At 47.1% G+C, this 17,502-nt stretch overlaps 4 protein-coding genes across 4 annotated transcripts; 3 read left to right on the forward strand and 1 right to left on the reverse strand.

Annotated features, from left to right (window-relative positions):
- Positions 1 to 933: 933 nt before the first annotated feature.
- Pmar_PMAR018763 (hypothetical protein) lies at positions 934 to 2,030 on the reverse strand (the record flags this gene model as incomplete). Its single annotated transcript, XM_002783570.1, has 6 exons — positions 934 to 1,045; positions 1,088 to 1,191; positions 1,251 to 1,368; positions 1,602 to 1,746; positions 1,790 to 1,851; positions 1,897 to 2,030. The coding sequence occupies 6 exons, from the start codon at positions 2,028 to 2,030 to the stop codon at positions 934 to 936; spliced, it is 675 nt and encodes a 224-aa protein (XP_002783616.1).
- A 1,179-nt stretch (positions 2,031 to 3,209) lies between these two features.
- On the forward strand, positions 3,210 to 4,855 carry Pmar_PMAR018764 (RNA binding motif protein, putative; the record flags this gene model as incomplete). Its single annotated transcript, XM_002783571.1, has 9 exons — positions 3,210 to 3,387; positions 3,640 to 3,763; positions 3,808 to 3,951; positions 4,003 to 4,063; positions 4,122 to 4,232; positions 4,280 to 4,361; positions 4,415 to 4,452; positions 4,503 to 4,658; positions 4,832 to 4,855. Exons 1-9 carry the CDS (start codon positions 3,231 to 3,233, stop codon positions 4,853 to 4,855), a joined length of 897 nt encoding a protein of 298 aa, XP_002783617.1. The 5' UTR covers positions 3,210 to 3,230.
- Positions 4,856 to 8,150: 3,295 nt separating this feature from the next.
- Positions 8,151 to 9,004, forward strand: Pmar_PMAR018765 (hypothetical protein; the record flags this gene model as incomplete). Its single annotated transcript, XM_002783572.1, has 6 exons — positions 8,151 to 8,235; positions 8,291 to 8,370; positions 8,419 to 8,519; positions 8,566 to 8,647; positions 8,696 to 8,802; positions 8,863 to 9,004. The coding sequence occupies 6 exons, from the start codon at positions 8,151 to 8,153 to the stop codon at positions 9,002 to 9,004; spliced, it is 597 nt and encodes a 198-aa protein (XP_002783618.1).
- Positions 9,005 to 12,311: 3,307 nt separating this feature from the next.
- Positions 12,312 to 13,832, forward strand: Pmar_PMAR018766 (DNA photolyase FAD binding domain, putative; the record flags this gene model as incomplete). Its single annotated transcript, XM_002783573.1, has 1 exon — positions 12,312 to 13,832. One exon carries the CDS (start codon positions 12,312 to 12,314, stop codon positions 13,830 to 13,832), a length of 1,521 nt encoding a protein of 506 aa, XP_002783619.1.
- Positions 13,833 to 17,502: the final 3,670 nt, after the last annotated feature.

The following is a 17,502-nucleotide window of genomic DNA, read 5'->3' on the forward strand; positions in this document are numbered from 1 at the left end:
GCATCTAAGCTTTCTGCTCGCGGTGTATCAATAGTGTCACGTCATCATTGCTGATAGGAGGAATTCTTTATATCGACACATGCGCCATGAGTAGAACTGCATGGCTCTCATGACAAGTGGAATACTTAAGATAACGACAGAATGGAATATTTCCGAATTCATTATTCCTTCATGACAACATTCGGTTCCTCGCGAACTTCCCAGTTTGCACTCATGTGTCTCAATGAATTGCTCTGTAACACTCGAAGTATCACAAAATGCGATAACATCCAACCACGCGTACCATCAGACTATGTTATAAATGTGGCAGTAAAATTGTGCATCAAGTTCGAGTTAACCGTTCAGCAATACCCACACCCCAAAACCCATATGGGATGGATCATCGAAGTCGAGTACATGACTGTACTGACTACACCTCCATTAGGGTGGGGTATACATCTCCTCATCACGGTTTAGGGTTTTGTCAAGAGTACTTTTGTGAACGGAAGGAAATCACTACATAAGTGATCCTGTTCGAGTACAGTCGACGAGTACAGTAGGCTCGGGAACACCCCCTCGTTGGCGTGATCTGTAGAAGAAGCGGTATGAAAGTTCCGACACAAAGAGCTGTCCCCGACGAAGACTCCCGGCTGGTAGTACGCAGCTTGTATAAACCTTATTGCCTGTGAGTCGCTTGTAAAGCTAAGTTTCGTGACGGCTCATTGTGCAGCAGTTGTCGATAACAGGCTCTGTTGAACAGAGGATGAGCACTATTAGTCACTCAAACTATAAGTGTTGTACTTCTGTAAACATGGCTCACCTCTTGCCAATCTCATTACTACCCTGGCTACGGCCCTGTCAGACTTATATCTACAGCGTATCGTTCCTAATGTGATCGACCAAGCATTAACACAAGAACTGTAGGTATCATTCCAAACATCAAAGTGCCATGTATCAAGTATTAGCATGTGAGCCGTTAGTCATACAAGTATCTTTCCTCCGTAATAGCTCATAAATACCACGTCCCTCCTTGAAGATATCAGCTACATGAGGGATAATGTGACGTCTGAAGAGATGCACCATCGAGTCTATTAGCACGATGCCCTACCCATTGGCAAACGCCAAAAGCACCGCAGCAGTATCTCGACGATCACGATTGTCCGCTCGGCAAGATAGCTGATAATATGATTCCAACAACTCGGTTGCCTTTACCTAACGAGTAAGACACTACTCACGATAGCACCTTCGAGTGGGAGGAAGCGTAATTTCACCTTGTCCTCTTTGTAGGAGAGTACAGCGAGATTGAGGCACGCGTCAGCAGCAGTGGTGATTTCCCCAGCATCCTCGGCAACTACTCTAAGCTGCTCCAGCTGATTGATGGCAGCATCCCTGAGGACATACAACTGACACCTGTAACGTTAATGATAATCTATTCACTCATCTCCCAAGCGCTGATATATGGTAGACAGCATTGCCCGAGCTGCTGCCTGCCCTTTACGATCATCCAACCGCTGGGAAATATCGAGATACCGTTGATGGAGAGTCCGTGCTTCCTCCAAGTTTCCAGAGTCTAGCCTAAACCAGAACTCCGCTGTCTACACAATGCATTGATGGCTGCTCACCTGGCTGCCCCTAGTTTATAACTCGCAATGCCTTCAACCGCTTCGTCCAGGCTCAACTTTGCACATTCGAGAGCTCTTTCATAGCATGTTATAGCTGACCATTCACGGCCAGCTACAACCAGAGCAACCTTGCAATACTCATCGTCTGAACGACGCGTTCAGAGCCGAGAGACAGCAGCGAGATATACTTTGTGGGTGGCCAGCCTCCTCTACACAAAGCGCTAGGAGATCGGAATCAACTGCCAAACGCCTGCATCGACAGGCATCGGCCCCTGTAGACACTACAACAACTCACATATACAGCTTTGCGAGATCTTTAGCGATGACAGGACCGAGACTTGATCCTTCGCTGGTGTCGGTGGTGAGAGCTAGGGCTCTCTCCAATGTCACTATACCCTGTTGTAAGTCCGACACCTTGGATTTTGCCATACCTGATCGGTCGCGGCAATCGTGAATTGATACGAATCGAGAAAGTACCCATCTTATAGTAGGCTTGAGCGGCAAGAGCTGGAGCGTCCGCTAAGGTGATTGATCGACAGTAGAGGTATAACCCTGCAGCTACATCACCGCCGTTGTGGAGGTAACTTTGAAGATAATAACCATCGACAGGCTAGCGGTGAGGAGAGTTGTACTCCGCAATCTCTATGTAATGTTGTGCAGCCTCGTGATGTCTTTCATCCTTGACTAGGTCCTCGGCAGTGGTCAGTAAGGACCTCACTGTGACCATATTGATGGACTCCTCTTGGGAGGTCGGCGATCTGATTGCCGATGCTGTTGCAATAGATGGCAGCCGCAACTACCCGCATCTAGCGTCCTTATTGTGATGTTGTACGATGTTGATGAAGTCAATGAATGACCTGCAGATGGAGCTGATGATGAACTTATGGTGTGGTATGCTACTGAGGGTGACCACCGAGTAGCAGTTCGAGAGAGTTCTCTTCCATAAAGGGACTCTGATGGACCGTGGGTGCTTCGACACAAGTGTCCTGAAAGTCGCTTAGATCAGAGCTCAGTAGAGATCTCAATGACCTCAGCCGTCGGTGAACTCTTCCCGTTGTCCCTTTCCTTAGTGGCCATTTAAAAAGCTCAAGATAGCAAACACATCCAGAGATGCGCTGTTCATTGCGCGCGGCAATTTGATCTATCCTGTATTAGCGGTAACACAAAGCTGCTCGAGCTTGTCTATTCATCTGCATATGAGGGTTCGAGTGGCGGGTGATAGAGTAAGGTAACTCCAGCCGGAGGGGGTCCTTGGTGTTTCGTACACACCATGGATCACTAGAGATGATCCGACTTGAGTTAAGGAGTTAATGTTAATTGATCCTCTTTATTCAGCCCCTTGGCAGTTTCGCATGAGTGTTTTCTTTTCTTTTTATGCGTCTCATGTAGACCAGGGAATGCCCATCAACAACGATGTTCTGCCATCTCTTATTTCAACTTGATCCTATCAGATACAACCTATTGAATGATGTTATGGATTTTGCTTCAAATCGATCGTCTGGGCGTACGCTTTTAGTTTTTGTGCAGTTTTCGTGCATTTTTTGATGTTGCAACTACTACATAGACGATAGGAACGGTTAGAGCAACATCTGCTCGGTCATAAACTCGACGATTCTATTTAACATCAGTATGAGCAGTACTACACCCGGGCAACGTCAATCTTATCAGCAGCAACAACAACAGTTGGGGTCATCAGAGCGGGAGGAGGGTTCGTCAAATGATGGAGGAATCCACGTCAAGAGGGAGAGTCACGAGAGTGACGTTAGAGGGCGACGAGTTGCCTCTGGTAATTGGGGTATATGTCGCACTATGGGTTAAGGCTCATTGGTGTAGCCTAGTAGGATCTGTCGCGGTGTTGGTTGGTTTAGTTGAGCCGCGTCACACATGATGTAGCATTCTTGTACATGCAAATGGAATATTAGAAAAACCCCCTTGTGGACGATTGAATAGACTCATGTCCTGTATTTCCTTCGTTGTATAGCGTGTTGCACTGTTGATAAATTCGCACCGTCCATCACGAATGTTAATGATGGTTTAGCAGGCGATAGAGGATCGGCTGCCCAAGCTCCGACCGAAAGAGGCCATCGACGTCGGGCCGAGTTACCAGAGACTATCAGGACTTTCCTCAATCGGCCTGATGAGGTTGCAAGGGATGATGTTAGGTGATAATACTCTGGCTGGAAATTGTATCATAAGTTACTTTCAGAACGATCATCAATAATTTTGAGAAGACCCAACTGGTAGAGCTCCTTGCCCATGCTTCCACTCTAAGCAAGGAAGTGCGGGATGCCTTAAGGGCAGTGGTAGGGAGTAATGCGACCTTCAGAAGGCTACTGGTCCGGAATATAAGGTTATAACTTGGGATGAGGGAGAGGTGCCTACACGCCCTCCCGTATGTTAGTTTTCAAAGCTCGAGTGATACTGTCAAAAATGCCCTGGGTAAATTTGGTATAATTGAGGAGGTAGTACGACACATAAGATCGACATGAGATATTATCATTATTGTCGTCGTCGTCGTAGGGTACGGTCGTATATGATCGACATACTGGGAGGAGTAAGGGTTTTGCATTTGTTACATTTGAACGAGTTGAAAGTGCATGTGAGGCAGTTAGCTGTTCTAACCAAGGAAAAGTAGGGTTAGAGACCTATTACTTGGGTGTATTCTCATCATATCATAGATTTATCTCGATGGTCGGCAATTAATCCTCAAGTTTGCTGCTGATAAGATCGATCATGACCAACAGATGGGAGTTGTTCAAGGTAGTGGGCTTAGTTGGGGTAAAGAGATGGAGTCGATACATGGCTATGTTCAGCTACTCATAGTGGTAGCGAGAGGGATAAGTCAGCTGAGGTAATGATGGTATTGCCATGATGGTACTTAGTATGAGTATTGCTCTTCAGATTTCTGTGTCCACTATGGGAGGTGGTGGTCGGACCGCAGTAGTGCGGGCCTCAGCTGATGATACTGGGAATAAGAGTGGAACGTATTCAAATCAAAGCATGCGTAAATTATTTGTCTATAATCTAGCACCGTATACTACATCTGTGACCTTGAGGGTAGTAGGGCTCATCTGGCAGGTCATGGTCATGAGAGTTATAATTTTCAGGAAGTATTTGGGAAGTATGGTCCAATGGACGAATGCATTGTAGTTTATGACTCGGCTGGGAAAAGCAAACGATATGCGTTTGTGACGTATAGTAATGTAGAAGATGCTTGGGCTTGTTTGGAGGTAAGATGTTGCCATAATCAGTAGCCATAAGAATGCGAGGCGTATACAGGAACCGCATAAAACGGTTGATGGTCGAATGACGTTCACGCATCTGGCATCTGAAGGGAGTAGTAGTAATGGTGGAGGTGCTGGTACTAGCGGAACAAGTGAGTTGTTGGATACCCGAGCTGGGGTTCGAACCGAGGGTCTCGTCTGTTCAGGCGGAGATTATGGCAATCGCCGATCACGTAGCAATTTCGCCGGGACCACTCGGCCAACCGTACGAGGTCATTCTCCGACTGCTGGTAGGGGTGGTGGAACTCCCCGGGATGGATCTTTGGGAGGTGGCGAAAGAACTTCCGGAAGCAAAGGGTCGAGAAAAGGGTAGGCTGTTGCCCTAACAATAAATGTCTCGGAATCCTCGATGACGGCCGGGCCGCCGCGGCCCAGGTTCAATTCCGGGCGAGCTCCTTTTCCGTCAGATATTCGTCTGGCCCACCACCGCAGGCCGCGGCCCAGGTGGGCTCAATTCTGAAATCGCAACAACAACAAGAACAGTCGCCTATGATGGTGAGTATCGACAGGGATCCTTCGGAATCTAGAGGACCAGCACGCTCCTATCCAGAGTTGAGATCATATTCTTCAGGATTCGTCTGCGAGGAGGAATGATCAATCGCCGTTGGGCCGTCAGGCTCGCCATCAAATGGTGGACGTCAGTGGAATCCCAAATCAGTCGCAACAAGTAAGCTATCTCTTGGGTACGGGACAGAATGGAATTGAATCATATAGCCGGAACTATAGTGTTGGAATGAATATGACCATCATCATCAGACTATGACTCCTCTGGGAGGGCCATCACAACAACATCAACCAGTATGGTCTCCTGGGCCTGTGGGTAGTGGCACTACTTCTCGCAACAGTGCAAAGCTACCATCACATTACGCTTCTGATTACTATTATTCCGGTGCCGCTCCTGGGACTTGGGGCTCGATATTCTGATTCTATTTCACAAGTATAATAATGACGTCGTTGTTGTTATCATTCCCGCTGATCATCGTGTTGTTGTTGTTTTTCATGTTGTTCATTTTCAACTATCACCACTTGTACCATATTGTCCAGCATATTTCGAGGCTTCCTTAGTAGAAACTTCTATCGTTTATCATCATCGTCATCAAGTAAGTAAGAATGATGATGTGGCTTGGCTGTTGTAAAGGTCTCTTCATTGACTCTACTGAGACAACCATCTTGCTTTTCCTCCTCCTACACGTATAGTAAATATCTGGTAGTGTTGTTGTTATGCCGTATCACCATCATCATGTTCGATTATCGTTTGCAAGAGTCCCTAGCACTGCTAGGCTAGCAGCATTAGGGGATGGCTAGTTCACACATAGTGTTTAGTTCTCTAGTAGGGGTGTATTATCGAAAACCTCGCAATTATCACTCGAATATGATAGAGATCATTGGTGTGATTTCAGGACGTCCCCCGTGGATATCCGTTTGCCACGACATCGTCTACCAACCAGACTTGGGGACCGGGGCCTTCCTTCTCGTCGCCGTCTGTTGGCTCTGGCGCGGATACTCCGTCAACTCACTTCTCCCCAACACAACCGGGATTCACCACATCACCATGGTGTCCACCAATGGTCAATGAGTCATCCGAGTATGCCAGAAGACAGGAAAGTAGGCAAACGTATGGTTCCTACTGTAGCGTCAATATGACAGAATTGTCATTTCAATTGATACAGGGCAAGCACTTCTTAGGTATGAGGAGTCCGCTGCACTCACTTGGATTATCACATGGTTCTCAATACCATCAGGAGGTGTATGCTATGGTAAGGTTACTATTCCCTTTCTTCAAGGTTAGTATTCATCTCAGAGCCCCTTCCCTCCAGTCGCATCACCAGGGCCTGTCGGGCCATCAACATCATCATCTGTCACTCAGCAGGGGAGATACTGCAGTGAGGCCCCAAATACTTGGGGTCCGAGGACCAAGTTCTGATCCAATGCTTCACTTAATGGCCTAAGTTGACAATGATAATGATGACGTTATCGTATATTATTATAATCTTCTAATGAAGCTTCTATCGGAGAACTCATTTTATCTCCTTCATTGCAAATGAGGTTTATGTCCATCTCGTTGCAAACTCATCATGCACGAGAAGTCTGATGTACCTCCTTACAACCATTGCCTGGTCAACGTGATGATACCCACCATGTGTTAGGACATCTTCATCCTAGCCTGTCTGTTCGAGGTCTTCTCCCAATGCAGTATGACAGTATGTAATGTATACTTGGTAAGCTATTTAATGATCTGCCTCATCTCCTACTGTCATCTGGAGGGGTTGGTCAATCATAAGAGGTTGATCTCCTACATATGATGATCTCGTATTCAGTTAACAGTGGCAACTGTTCTTGTTATGAAGAGGTCCATTTACCGCATTGTCAATTAGTATCAGCTCTGTTATTGTTGCTATTGGTTTCGATGGAGTCAGTGATGGTACATTGATTCCGAGTCCTCATCTGAGACTATTGCTTTCACATTATTCATAACCACAAAGTGGTTCATGATTTTATCCTATTATGATACAGTATTGGTGGTGGTAGCTGAGGGTTCAGCTGCTCCTCCATTGCTGTTGACATTTTCCTTGTTGATGCTCTCCAGCTTGGGGCACTCGACGCTGGCAGTAGCAGCAACACGTCGTAGAGGTCCCTCGAAACACGGTGTATGTTGTGTTGTAGTGTTCTGTCTAATCAAAGAATGAACTACTTACTATTCTTCTCATCCTGTCCACAGTTCAGTGAGATCGATTCCATGCGCCAAAAGGAAGGCGTGCCTTTAGTGAGATCGGGCCATCGAAGGGTTCACTTCATGTTGACAAGGGAATGTACACGTAGTCTTCGCATAGCCTACAGTAGAACATTCGTGACAGCCGTAGTGGAATAGAATGTTATCAACTTGGAAGGGACGATATAGTGGTAGAGATCCACCCAATAAGCCGGTATAACCCAAGCTCAATTTTCATTCATGTATACTGATTCGACACGAGTTACATCGAGTGACTTTATCGGCTAATCCTCAACCTATCTATACCTGAGAAGTATGGCATTTCCTGTCTTCGATACAGGAAGTGACACCTCTATACTATATTGAGCGTGTTAACAGTCGAAACTCAGCTTGCTCAACCATCGCTGCAGTAGACATTATCAGTGTATATCTCTCAGTAGTGTTCACTTCCTCGGATATCTATCATTTCTCTATTAAAACCTTTTTTACCTCATATCCGTGCATCCTTCCAATCGTTCACTTTGTCTGTAGCCCTCTTGGCGCCATACAGTTCCAATGGCTTCATCACAGGAAGGAGTAGAAGACATTCCCCCCTCAGGCAGCAACATCGATACTCATACTGATACCGAGGGAGACGAGTGTAAGTCCTGTCGACCTCTTACTATGATGCGTCATTAGGCTGTAACATATCTCAGTGGTTGCCAATCCCGGCGCGCTCTGGTTGCGGCTATCTGACTTCGAGCGGCACATAGCCCGCACTCGGAAAGATATTCTGGTAAGTACACTGTCTACTGTCGTTCGAGGACGACCCTCCGCTCTTTAGAATAGCGGTGAGTCGGTGACCGCAGTTGACCTGAGAGAATGCGTCCATAATGCTAGGGCGGACTGGCCGGCGGCAATGGAGCCCTTCAAAGATGTTGAAGAGTGAGGTACCCACTACTCGAGGTTTTGGTACCTCTGCCGCATTCAGTGCCATCGAACGTCTGTTGCCATATCACGCGTGCTATGAGCCAGGTGCTGATGCGGACGACTCCGCGGCACACCTTGATACCGTGAGCAGCGAATTTGATCCGGGGTTCAGTGATGATGATCCTATGTAGGTAATTGCAAATATCGGCGCACGAGTACTTGCCATTAACAAGCAGACCAAGTTGTGCCGGGAAGCCACAAAACGAGACGCAGCAAAGCGGAAGTTGAATGTTGTGAAGTAATCACTGTTCACTAAACAGAGGAACGACTGATGCGTAATGATATGGGGCTTATGCAGATCCATTGAGTTGGAAGAATTAAGCCACAAGAGTGGACGGCTCCGGCAGGAAAGTAAGTCGATCTCTGGTGAGGGTCGAGCTCATGACGGTGATGGCTTTGTTGACCCTCTACGACTCATGGACACGCTAAGAATGGAATAGTGAGAACGGGAACTGTGTGATTGTCGCCATCGTTCAGTCGACCGAATTGAGAGGGAAGTACAGCTGAAGAGAGCAGCTGCTAAACTGCAAAGTACCGAGATCAAAACACAGGAAACACCATCGCAACCAGCAGTGACCGATGCTGTCGTGAAACCTGAAGGTGAACATAGAGGGCGTTATCTCAACTGACGAGCACGTTCCTCAAGGTATAGAAGATCAAACGGAAAAGATTAAACTTCCAAACAATTGATGAAGCAAGAGTTGAAGAGGCTTTGAGTGTCAGTGTTAATTTAGCGTGGTACTCGGGAGCAGGTTCCCGCTGGATAGCTTACGATACAGGATAGTGGTAGACAATTGCGTTGTGTTATTCTCCCGTACCACCCCCTTTCCACATCTGAACAGGATCACGCGGTCTCCGAGTTAGTTGTGATTGTCGACTGTACTCGAACAGGATCATTTATGTAGTGATTTCCTTTCGTTCGCAAGAGTACTCTTGACAAAACCCTAAACCGTGATGAGGAGATGTATACCCCACCCTAATGGAGGTGTAGTCAGTACAGTCATGCACTCCACTTCGATGATCCATCCCGTATGGGACTGGGGTGTGGGTAGCGCTGAGCGGTTAACTCGAATTTGCTGCATAATTTAACTGTCACATTCATGAAGTTTAACATAATCTGACGGTACGCGTGGTTGGATGTTATCGCATTTTGTGATACTTCGAGTATTACGAAGCAATTCATTGAGACATATAAGTGCAAACTAGGAAGTTTGCGAAGAATCGAATGCTGTCATGAACTATTAAAGAATTCGAAAATATTCCATTCTGTCGTTATCTTTAACATTCTACCTTCAACTTGTCAAGAGGGCTATGCAGTTCTGTTCATGGAGCATGTGTCGGTATAAAGAATTACCCCTATCAGCGGAAAAATGGGCTGTAAACTCTCCCAATGAAGACGTGTCACTATTGGCACACCGCGAGCGGAAAGCTTAGATGCGTTGCGATGAAATATTTAAGATATGTTGCGTATCGATAAACAGTACGTGAGATTTTCCAGATTATACCCTTTTCTGCCGCATACGTGAAAAAGAATGTAACTTACATGTGATAATCAACAAAAAATTCTGAGTCCCATTTCAATTAACCGCTCAGCAATACCCACACCCCAGTCCCATACGGGATGGATCATCGAAGTCGAGTACATGACTGTACTGACTACACCTCCATTAGGGTGGGGTATACATCTCCTCATCACGGTTTAGGGTTTTGTCAAGAGAACTCTTGTGAACGAAAGGAAATCACTACATAAGTGATCCTGTTCGAGTACAGTCGACATGACAGATAGCCTCGGGAGTACCCTCTCCTTTGTGTGATCTCTAGGAGGAGCGGTATGAAAGGTCGTCACAGAAATATGTCCCCAATATCAGCTCATCTTCGTGGAGCTTCGCAGTACGAATTTCGAGATATTTCGGGCACCAATGGCTGTCATTATATTTTGAATTTCAACCTCGCCGTTCGAAAAACTGCCACCGCTGGTTGGCGCTCAGAGCGCTCCATTCCTGAGGCCCTTCTTGTGAACCCATTCCTTCTCTGTACACGTTGAACTGGTATTCCAGCCATAGCCAGGATCCAGTCAACATTAGAGGCAAGTTGTTACTCTCAACAATTATTCGCGCCTAGTGCGCCGTATTAGGGAACGTTATAGAAGTGCTGTATGATGGGGCACACTACTGGCTAGTAGTGCTAGACGACCCAGGTCCTGGAGACCATACTCGCCGGACTAATCACTAGTCACCGGTAAATGGAAAATCTAATTATGAGTAAATAAACAATTGGTTGCCCTTGTGGATTCATCCAGTCAGAAGGCGCAAAAGGCCACTTGCTTATCGGTAGACCATATTCATCGATCTCTGTTCGAGATGTGGAATCCGGAACTTTGAGCTTACTAGATCGTTTATAGTGCGATGTATGAAGGAGGTCCCAATCGACTGAATCGATTTGAGGCGAACGTTTACAAGGACCGAACGTTCTTTGTCATCAGTACGGCTCACCCGCCCGACGGCTTACGAGGCAAAGAATGAGAATAGCTTCGAGTTGGGATGCGGCATCTCCATTACAAAGTATGTCGATCACGCGCACGTCACCGCATTGCGGTATTAGATTCAACGTTGAGTGAGACTCGTCTTGCAGAGCTCTTGTGATGCCATCAGATAGTCGAGGACATATCACCAAGTGGGTTGCTCATTAACTATTGCGGGAGGGCGTCATTTAAGACAGTTCGGCTTCAACATACCCGAACTGGTAGACAGCTGAGTGGCCCAGAACAGGTCCAGCAATCCGAACAATGTCACGTCGTTCGGGATGAAGTTCACTGCATTACCCACATTGGGGCTACTCGTAGTTAACTTTATGTCGCCCTCTGACTCGACGCTGACTCCCTAAAGGCCGGACCGTGCCGGTGGCGTGGCAAGCTCCACACCGGATTGGTCCGGGATGTCTGTCTGAGCCAGGCGATGGAGGCAGGTGGTTGGACACCCCCCGCGGATCCGAGACGTCATGGGAACGCGATCTCTAATGTCGCGACTGGCACGCCCCTGATGTCTTGCCCACACAGGAGGTTGATGATCAACCGTTGATCGCCAAGTGCATTGAGTGCACGGCTCGGGTTGCGGTCAATGCACTCAGGACCCAAGAACCACAAAAAAGCAATGAAAAGAGAGCTTAGCTCCACCCCTCGCTATCTTTAGAGATGGTAGGGGCTCCAGGGACTGAGCACCCCGATGCATGCCGGCCCAGATCTCTCAAATGAATCGGGCCCTCCTCGCGCACCCTCCGGGATGTCGTGACAATGACGTCTATATACTTGTTGTGTTGTGTTGGTGTTTCCTGAGATGATGAAATGAGAAGTACGGCAAGGATGTTTTCATGGTACTGTTGATGGATAAGTCGGATAATGGTTGGGATGGTGGAAGGTCGACCAACAATCAAGACTCAGATTGAAACGGTCCTTAATTACGAGCAATACATGATACAACAATCACGTTCTCCTGCTCTGAGGGTCGACCAACAAGCTTCACTACGAAGAACTGCTCCGATCACATCACTCGTTGCATGTTCTTTTCTAACTCGAGTGAGAAGATACAATTGTGACATTGTGTGCGCTGTCTCATGTTAGACTAGCAGCGAGGGTTTGCATGTAGGTTGCTAAGAGAGAGCCCTTGGGAAACGTGATCCGGTGACTGAGTGAATAGCGAGTCTATGCATTCGGATGATTTGCAGTCTACTTTCCCTTGAGATTATTCCGTTATGCCTCAGTCGTCTGTGAGTCCGGATCGCATCAGAGTACTCAATCAACCCGTAACAGGTCTCACATCTCCTGGACCAGTTATCTATTGGATGAGTCGAGAGATCCGTTCTCGTGACAATTGGGCGCTAATCCATGCACAGAATGTGGCCCTTCGGAGTAAACGACCTCTCTTAGTTGTTTACAACCTGGCAGTTGGTTATCTTGGCGGAGGCTTGCGACAGCACGCCTTCAAAGTCGGTGGTTTGAAGGTCGTAGCTGCAAATTTGAGTCAACTCAACATCCCTTTTGCGATCGAAGCTTCTCCCAAGTTCCCGGCCTTCCTCGCTGACATCACTGAAAGAGTCGGTTGCAAATACGTTGTTACGGACTTCACTCCTCTTCGTTTGAACAAGGAGTGGGTTGCCGCCTTTACGAAGCATGCCAAGCGCCTTGACATTCGTTTCGAGCTAGTTGATGCTCACAATGTTGTTCCCTGTTGGGTCACTTCGGATAAGATGGAACGCGCTGCTGTGACAATAAGGCCGAAATTATGGCATCATTTTGATGAGTTCTGCACGAAGTATCCGAGGCTCAAGAGACATCCATATACTATTAGTGATGATGTTCACTTCCACACAGTTACGACATCAGAGATTGATGCATTGTTGACGAATGAGGAGATTGTCGGGAAGCTCGACGAAGCAGTGAAGCCCATCGACTGGCTAACACCTGGGGAGGATGCCGGTCTTCAACTCGCGCTGGGGTATGTGAAACACATGCCCAATTACTCTACCCAGCGGAACAACCCGACTAATCCTATCCAGTCTGATTTAAGTCCATACTTCCACTACGGCTTTGTGAGCCCGCAGAGGGTCATCTATGATGCTTACAACAGTACGGACATCAACGAGGAGGATCGCGACGAGTTTATTGAGCAGTGTATGATCCGGAGAGAGCTCGCCGACAACTTCTGCTACTACAACGATAACTACGATAAGTTTGAAGGATTCCCAGATTGGGGACAGCACACTCTTCGTGAGCATGCTAAGGATGACAGGGAGTATCTTTACTCACTAGAACAATTGGAGAAGGCCGACACACATGACAGACTGTGGAATGCTACTCAACGCCAAATGGTTGAGACGGGTAAGATACATGGTTATATGCGTATGTATTGGTGTAAGAAGATTCTCGAGTGGACGAGAAGCCCAGAGGAAGCTCTCGAATTCTCAATATACCTCAATGACAAATACGAGTTGGATGGTCGAGACCCCAATGGATATGTGGGTATCGCTTGGTGCATTGGTGGCCGTCATGATCGTCCATTCGGCGAACGGAATGTATATGGGGTTGTTCGATATATGAGCTATAATGGTTGCCGAGGGAAGTTCGATATCAACAAATATATGAAAATGGCAGGCTCGGTCGAAGGTCACAGAGCCGGCAAAATGTGGTCAGCGACTGCTCAGAAGTCTGTCGTGGAGGAGGAAGGATTCTGGGAGAGCCTGAGTGAAGAGGAAAGACGGTTAAAAGGCCGCTGATTATTTCAACTCGTTGTGCCTATAGTTTTTCAATGTCTCGTGTCAGAATTTGTTGTTGCGTTCTAAGTGTCTCTCAACTCAATTTGGGGAGGGGAGAGGGAGGAGTGAGTATGAAGTCCAACGCTGACAACACGGCATATTAAGACTAGCATTGATGTATATTAGCTCGGGAGGGATCATTCTGATCCATTGAATTGTTCCGTTTATCACGCGATCATTCCGGGTGAATGTTCATCATGTACGAGGAATGTTGTTTACTGAGCGAGATCATTCTCCACCAGGATACCTCGTTTCCTCCCGGCAGGATTCACTTTTACAATTTCGGGGGCTATGGACGTCCACGGAACACATGAATTTCCCACAATATGTCAATCACAAGCATCATTTCGAAACTCGATGTCCTGGACTAAATTAAAGTGAGAGCATTCCGGGGTCCAAGTCCAAGGTCAGAAATACCGGTTTCTTATCCGAGGCACACTCTTCCGGACAAGGGCAGGTTAAAGTAACATTCCTTGGAAAGTGGTCCTTTCCGGTCCCAGTTTCCAAGGCGATCCTGCGGGTCTTCTTTCCTCTGTTAAACTATTCCTTCCTTGTTAAATAATGTCCGACACGTGGAACGGTTCCACTGGAACCCCCACCCCACGTAGAATCACACAAGTGCGCGACGCAATACAGAGCAGCGATACACGGGAACTTGACGATAACGATCATCGGATAACCTATTATCGGAATCTTACGATTATGATACTGAACGTAAGACTAAGTTCTACGAGTTGTCTTGCGCCAAACTCTTGCATGACCTACAGCGCTCTAGCTGATCGGATACGGACGATAATAAGACCGTAGATGATCGCCATTAGAATGTCATTATACTGTGCGGAATCTTGCTGCGGAAGTGCGAGGTTGTTTCCGTTGAGTGAGAAAGTGCGTGGGCTATACTCGATGCTGTGGATCGCTTGTGGGAGCGTGGGGGTCGCATTTCGCAGTCACGCGAGACGTGGAAGAATGTCCCATACTTGGAACGTGGAATTCAGGCACTTGAATACGTATCGCTAAGCAACGGATTTGTGATTCGTTTGGGATTGGAAATGACAAATATCAGCCGTCAAGCTTTCGGGAGGTTTTGCAGAATTTCGCCGAATATCGCACAACAACATTACTCGAGTTAATAGGGAACTCTTATGGTAGCAGTTCTTCTTATAGTATCATTCATGAGCTCTAATCCTGACCATGCGTTATGATAGTGTTGCACATCTAGTGTGGAGGCAGTGGGAGTCACCATCATTACCTATGATATAGAGATTAAGCATCCCTAGCAAAGTTCCGAAATAACCGTTCAGCACTACCCACACCCCAGTCCCATAGGGGATGGATCATCGAAGTCGAGTACATAACTGTACTGACTACACCTCCATTAGGGTGGGGTATACATCTCCTCATCACGGTTTGAAGTTTTGTCAAGAGTACTCTTGTGAATGAAAGGAAATCACTACATAAATGATCCTGTTCGAGTACAGTCGACAAGTACTATAGGCTCGGGAGCACCCCCTACCCAGCACGATCTATAAAGAGAGCGGTAAGGACGTCGGTCACAAAATGTGTCTCTGCTTGTGATTATTTTATCCAAAGCCTTGCAATGCAGATTATATCCTCGATTCGTCTTTCTCATGGTTCGGAGCTCTTCAAACTGAGAGGACTCCATCGACTCAGAATTTACGTCCTCCAAGGCACGATCCCGGCCATTCAATTGATCTAATACCAAACCAATGAATAGAACACGTGATGTGAATTCAATACCGTGCAGTGCGACATCGAGGTCTCCCGAGCAGTTGAGAGGGAGGAGAGCATTGCGATGAAGGCACGCAAGTGCGGTAGAGGCTCTACTGTAGAGCATCTTACGTTGCCTACACCCGACTTATCGAGGCCACAAGTCAGATCGAACTTCTGCTATTCGTGCCACGTCATTGGAGTATTCGACTGCGAATAAACTTTGTTTAACAAAGGAGGCGACGAATTTCCGAAGGGCTATCAGCTCATGCTTCTCCTTCGCGTGGAGCTCATTGACGGTTTTTATTGTAGGTCACCTTCAAATGATGCCGCATCGTCACCGGCACGTGAAGCTCTGGGCCGAAATGAAACGATGCGCTTGAACGTGCAGCTGAGGCGAAGCCCAGTGGTTAGCGTCTGAATTGTTATTCGAGTGTAGTGTAGCATGTGACATGTTGTTGGCATGCCAGCGCTTACCTCCTCCGTTGTCCTCCACTTCTTCGCACGAAGCCAATACGGTCATCGCTTGTACTAAAAGTCATGGCGAAGTCTCGAAACTACCAATGACATATCCATCAAACCCAAACCTCTTCGGAAAGGATGCTAAGATCTCATCACAGGTACTTGGCCAATACTGACTCACTTGAACAGCCAACTCCATTGCGATAAGCGCTCAATCTGCATTAGGAGTAGTCATTTTCTGTCTCTCACTGAGAGACTCTCAAATTGATGATGACGCCGGTTGCTCCATCACATTGAAACCATCATCACTCACCTGGTACATTCCATCACGATCACAATCGGACACCGCGTGCCCGTCATGTTGGCTATTGTCATAAAAATAATCATTCTCAGCACCACCATGATAGAGGCCGTCATCCTCGCCATAATTTGAGGAATTGTGAGATCCCACCTGCTGCAGTGGTTTGTATCACAAAGCCATCAATGCATCACAGTAGGAAGGTACTGTATAGAGTCCAGGTTCAAACCCAGTTACACCGTATATAGAATTACGAATCAGAAGAATACACCACCTGAGCATGAGATACGTTACTTATTTCACCGGACTGAGATACCTCGTCAGATGCAGCTCTGAGCAACACAAGACGGCCGCCACCCCTGCCGACTACCACTCGATAATCTATCGGTTTGGACAGACGGTATTTCAACTCCTGGGGCGTGTAAACGAAAAAGCATTGCCCTTTGCGGGAGAATTCACAATTAGGACCATAACGGCAGAACCTACCCGTGTGAAAGCCCAGACTAGTATGAGAATCGCTACTCGACTTAGTTCTTAGGAGCCTTTTGTGGCGCTCCACTGGAGAATTGTCATGACTAATTCCCAGAGGGATGTTTCGAACACTCCACTGTTGCTTTAACCTGGCCGGGCTGAGATGATTTAGGCCATATAGATTCTCACATGCGTTTTCATTATCAAGGAATGAGCTCACCTTCGGCCTGCTATAGATGCATTTGATGCAACCTCTAACCCTGTGCTCCCCTCTTCAGAGACTCCTATGATGCATAGGATTCTCAAATCGTATGCAGAACCGGGGGATGCGACACGAAACATGGAAATCGATCAACATCACTTCAACAACCCGCTTTATTGACACCACCGACCATAGGACTTCTCTGGATGGATCAGGTGCGAAGTGAATGCCTCCGATGATGTAGCGCACAGCGAGCCAAGCTCTGTCGTAGCAAGTGAACTGTTTACATATGATCAATGACGGAACGACCAATCATACCAAGACATATAGATGAGTGCGATGGATTGGCACTCAGCATAGTGGCACACCTCAGGGCATGTCGGGCGAATTACGTCGAGACCGAATCTATTCTTTCGGTGTATCACACACGAGTGCCCTCACCATCGACATATACTATATCTACGACTCAT

This window comes from Perkinsus marinus, assembly GCF_000006405.1.
Source record: "Perkinsus marinus ATCC 50983 genomic scaffold scf_1104296936966, whole genome shotgun sequence".
NCBI classification, from domain to species: domain Eukaryota; phylum Perkinsozoa; order Perkinsida; family Perkinsidae; genus Perkinsus; species Perkinsus marinus.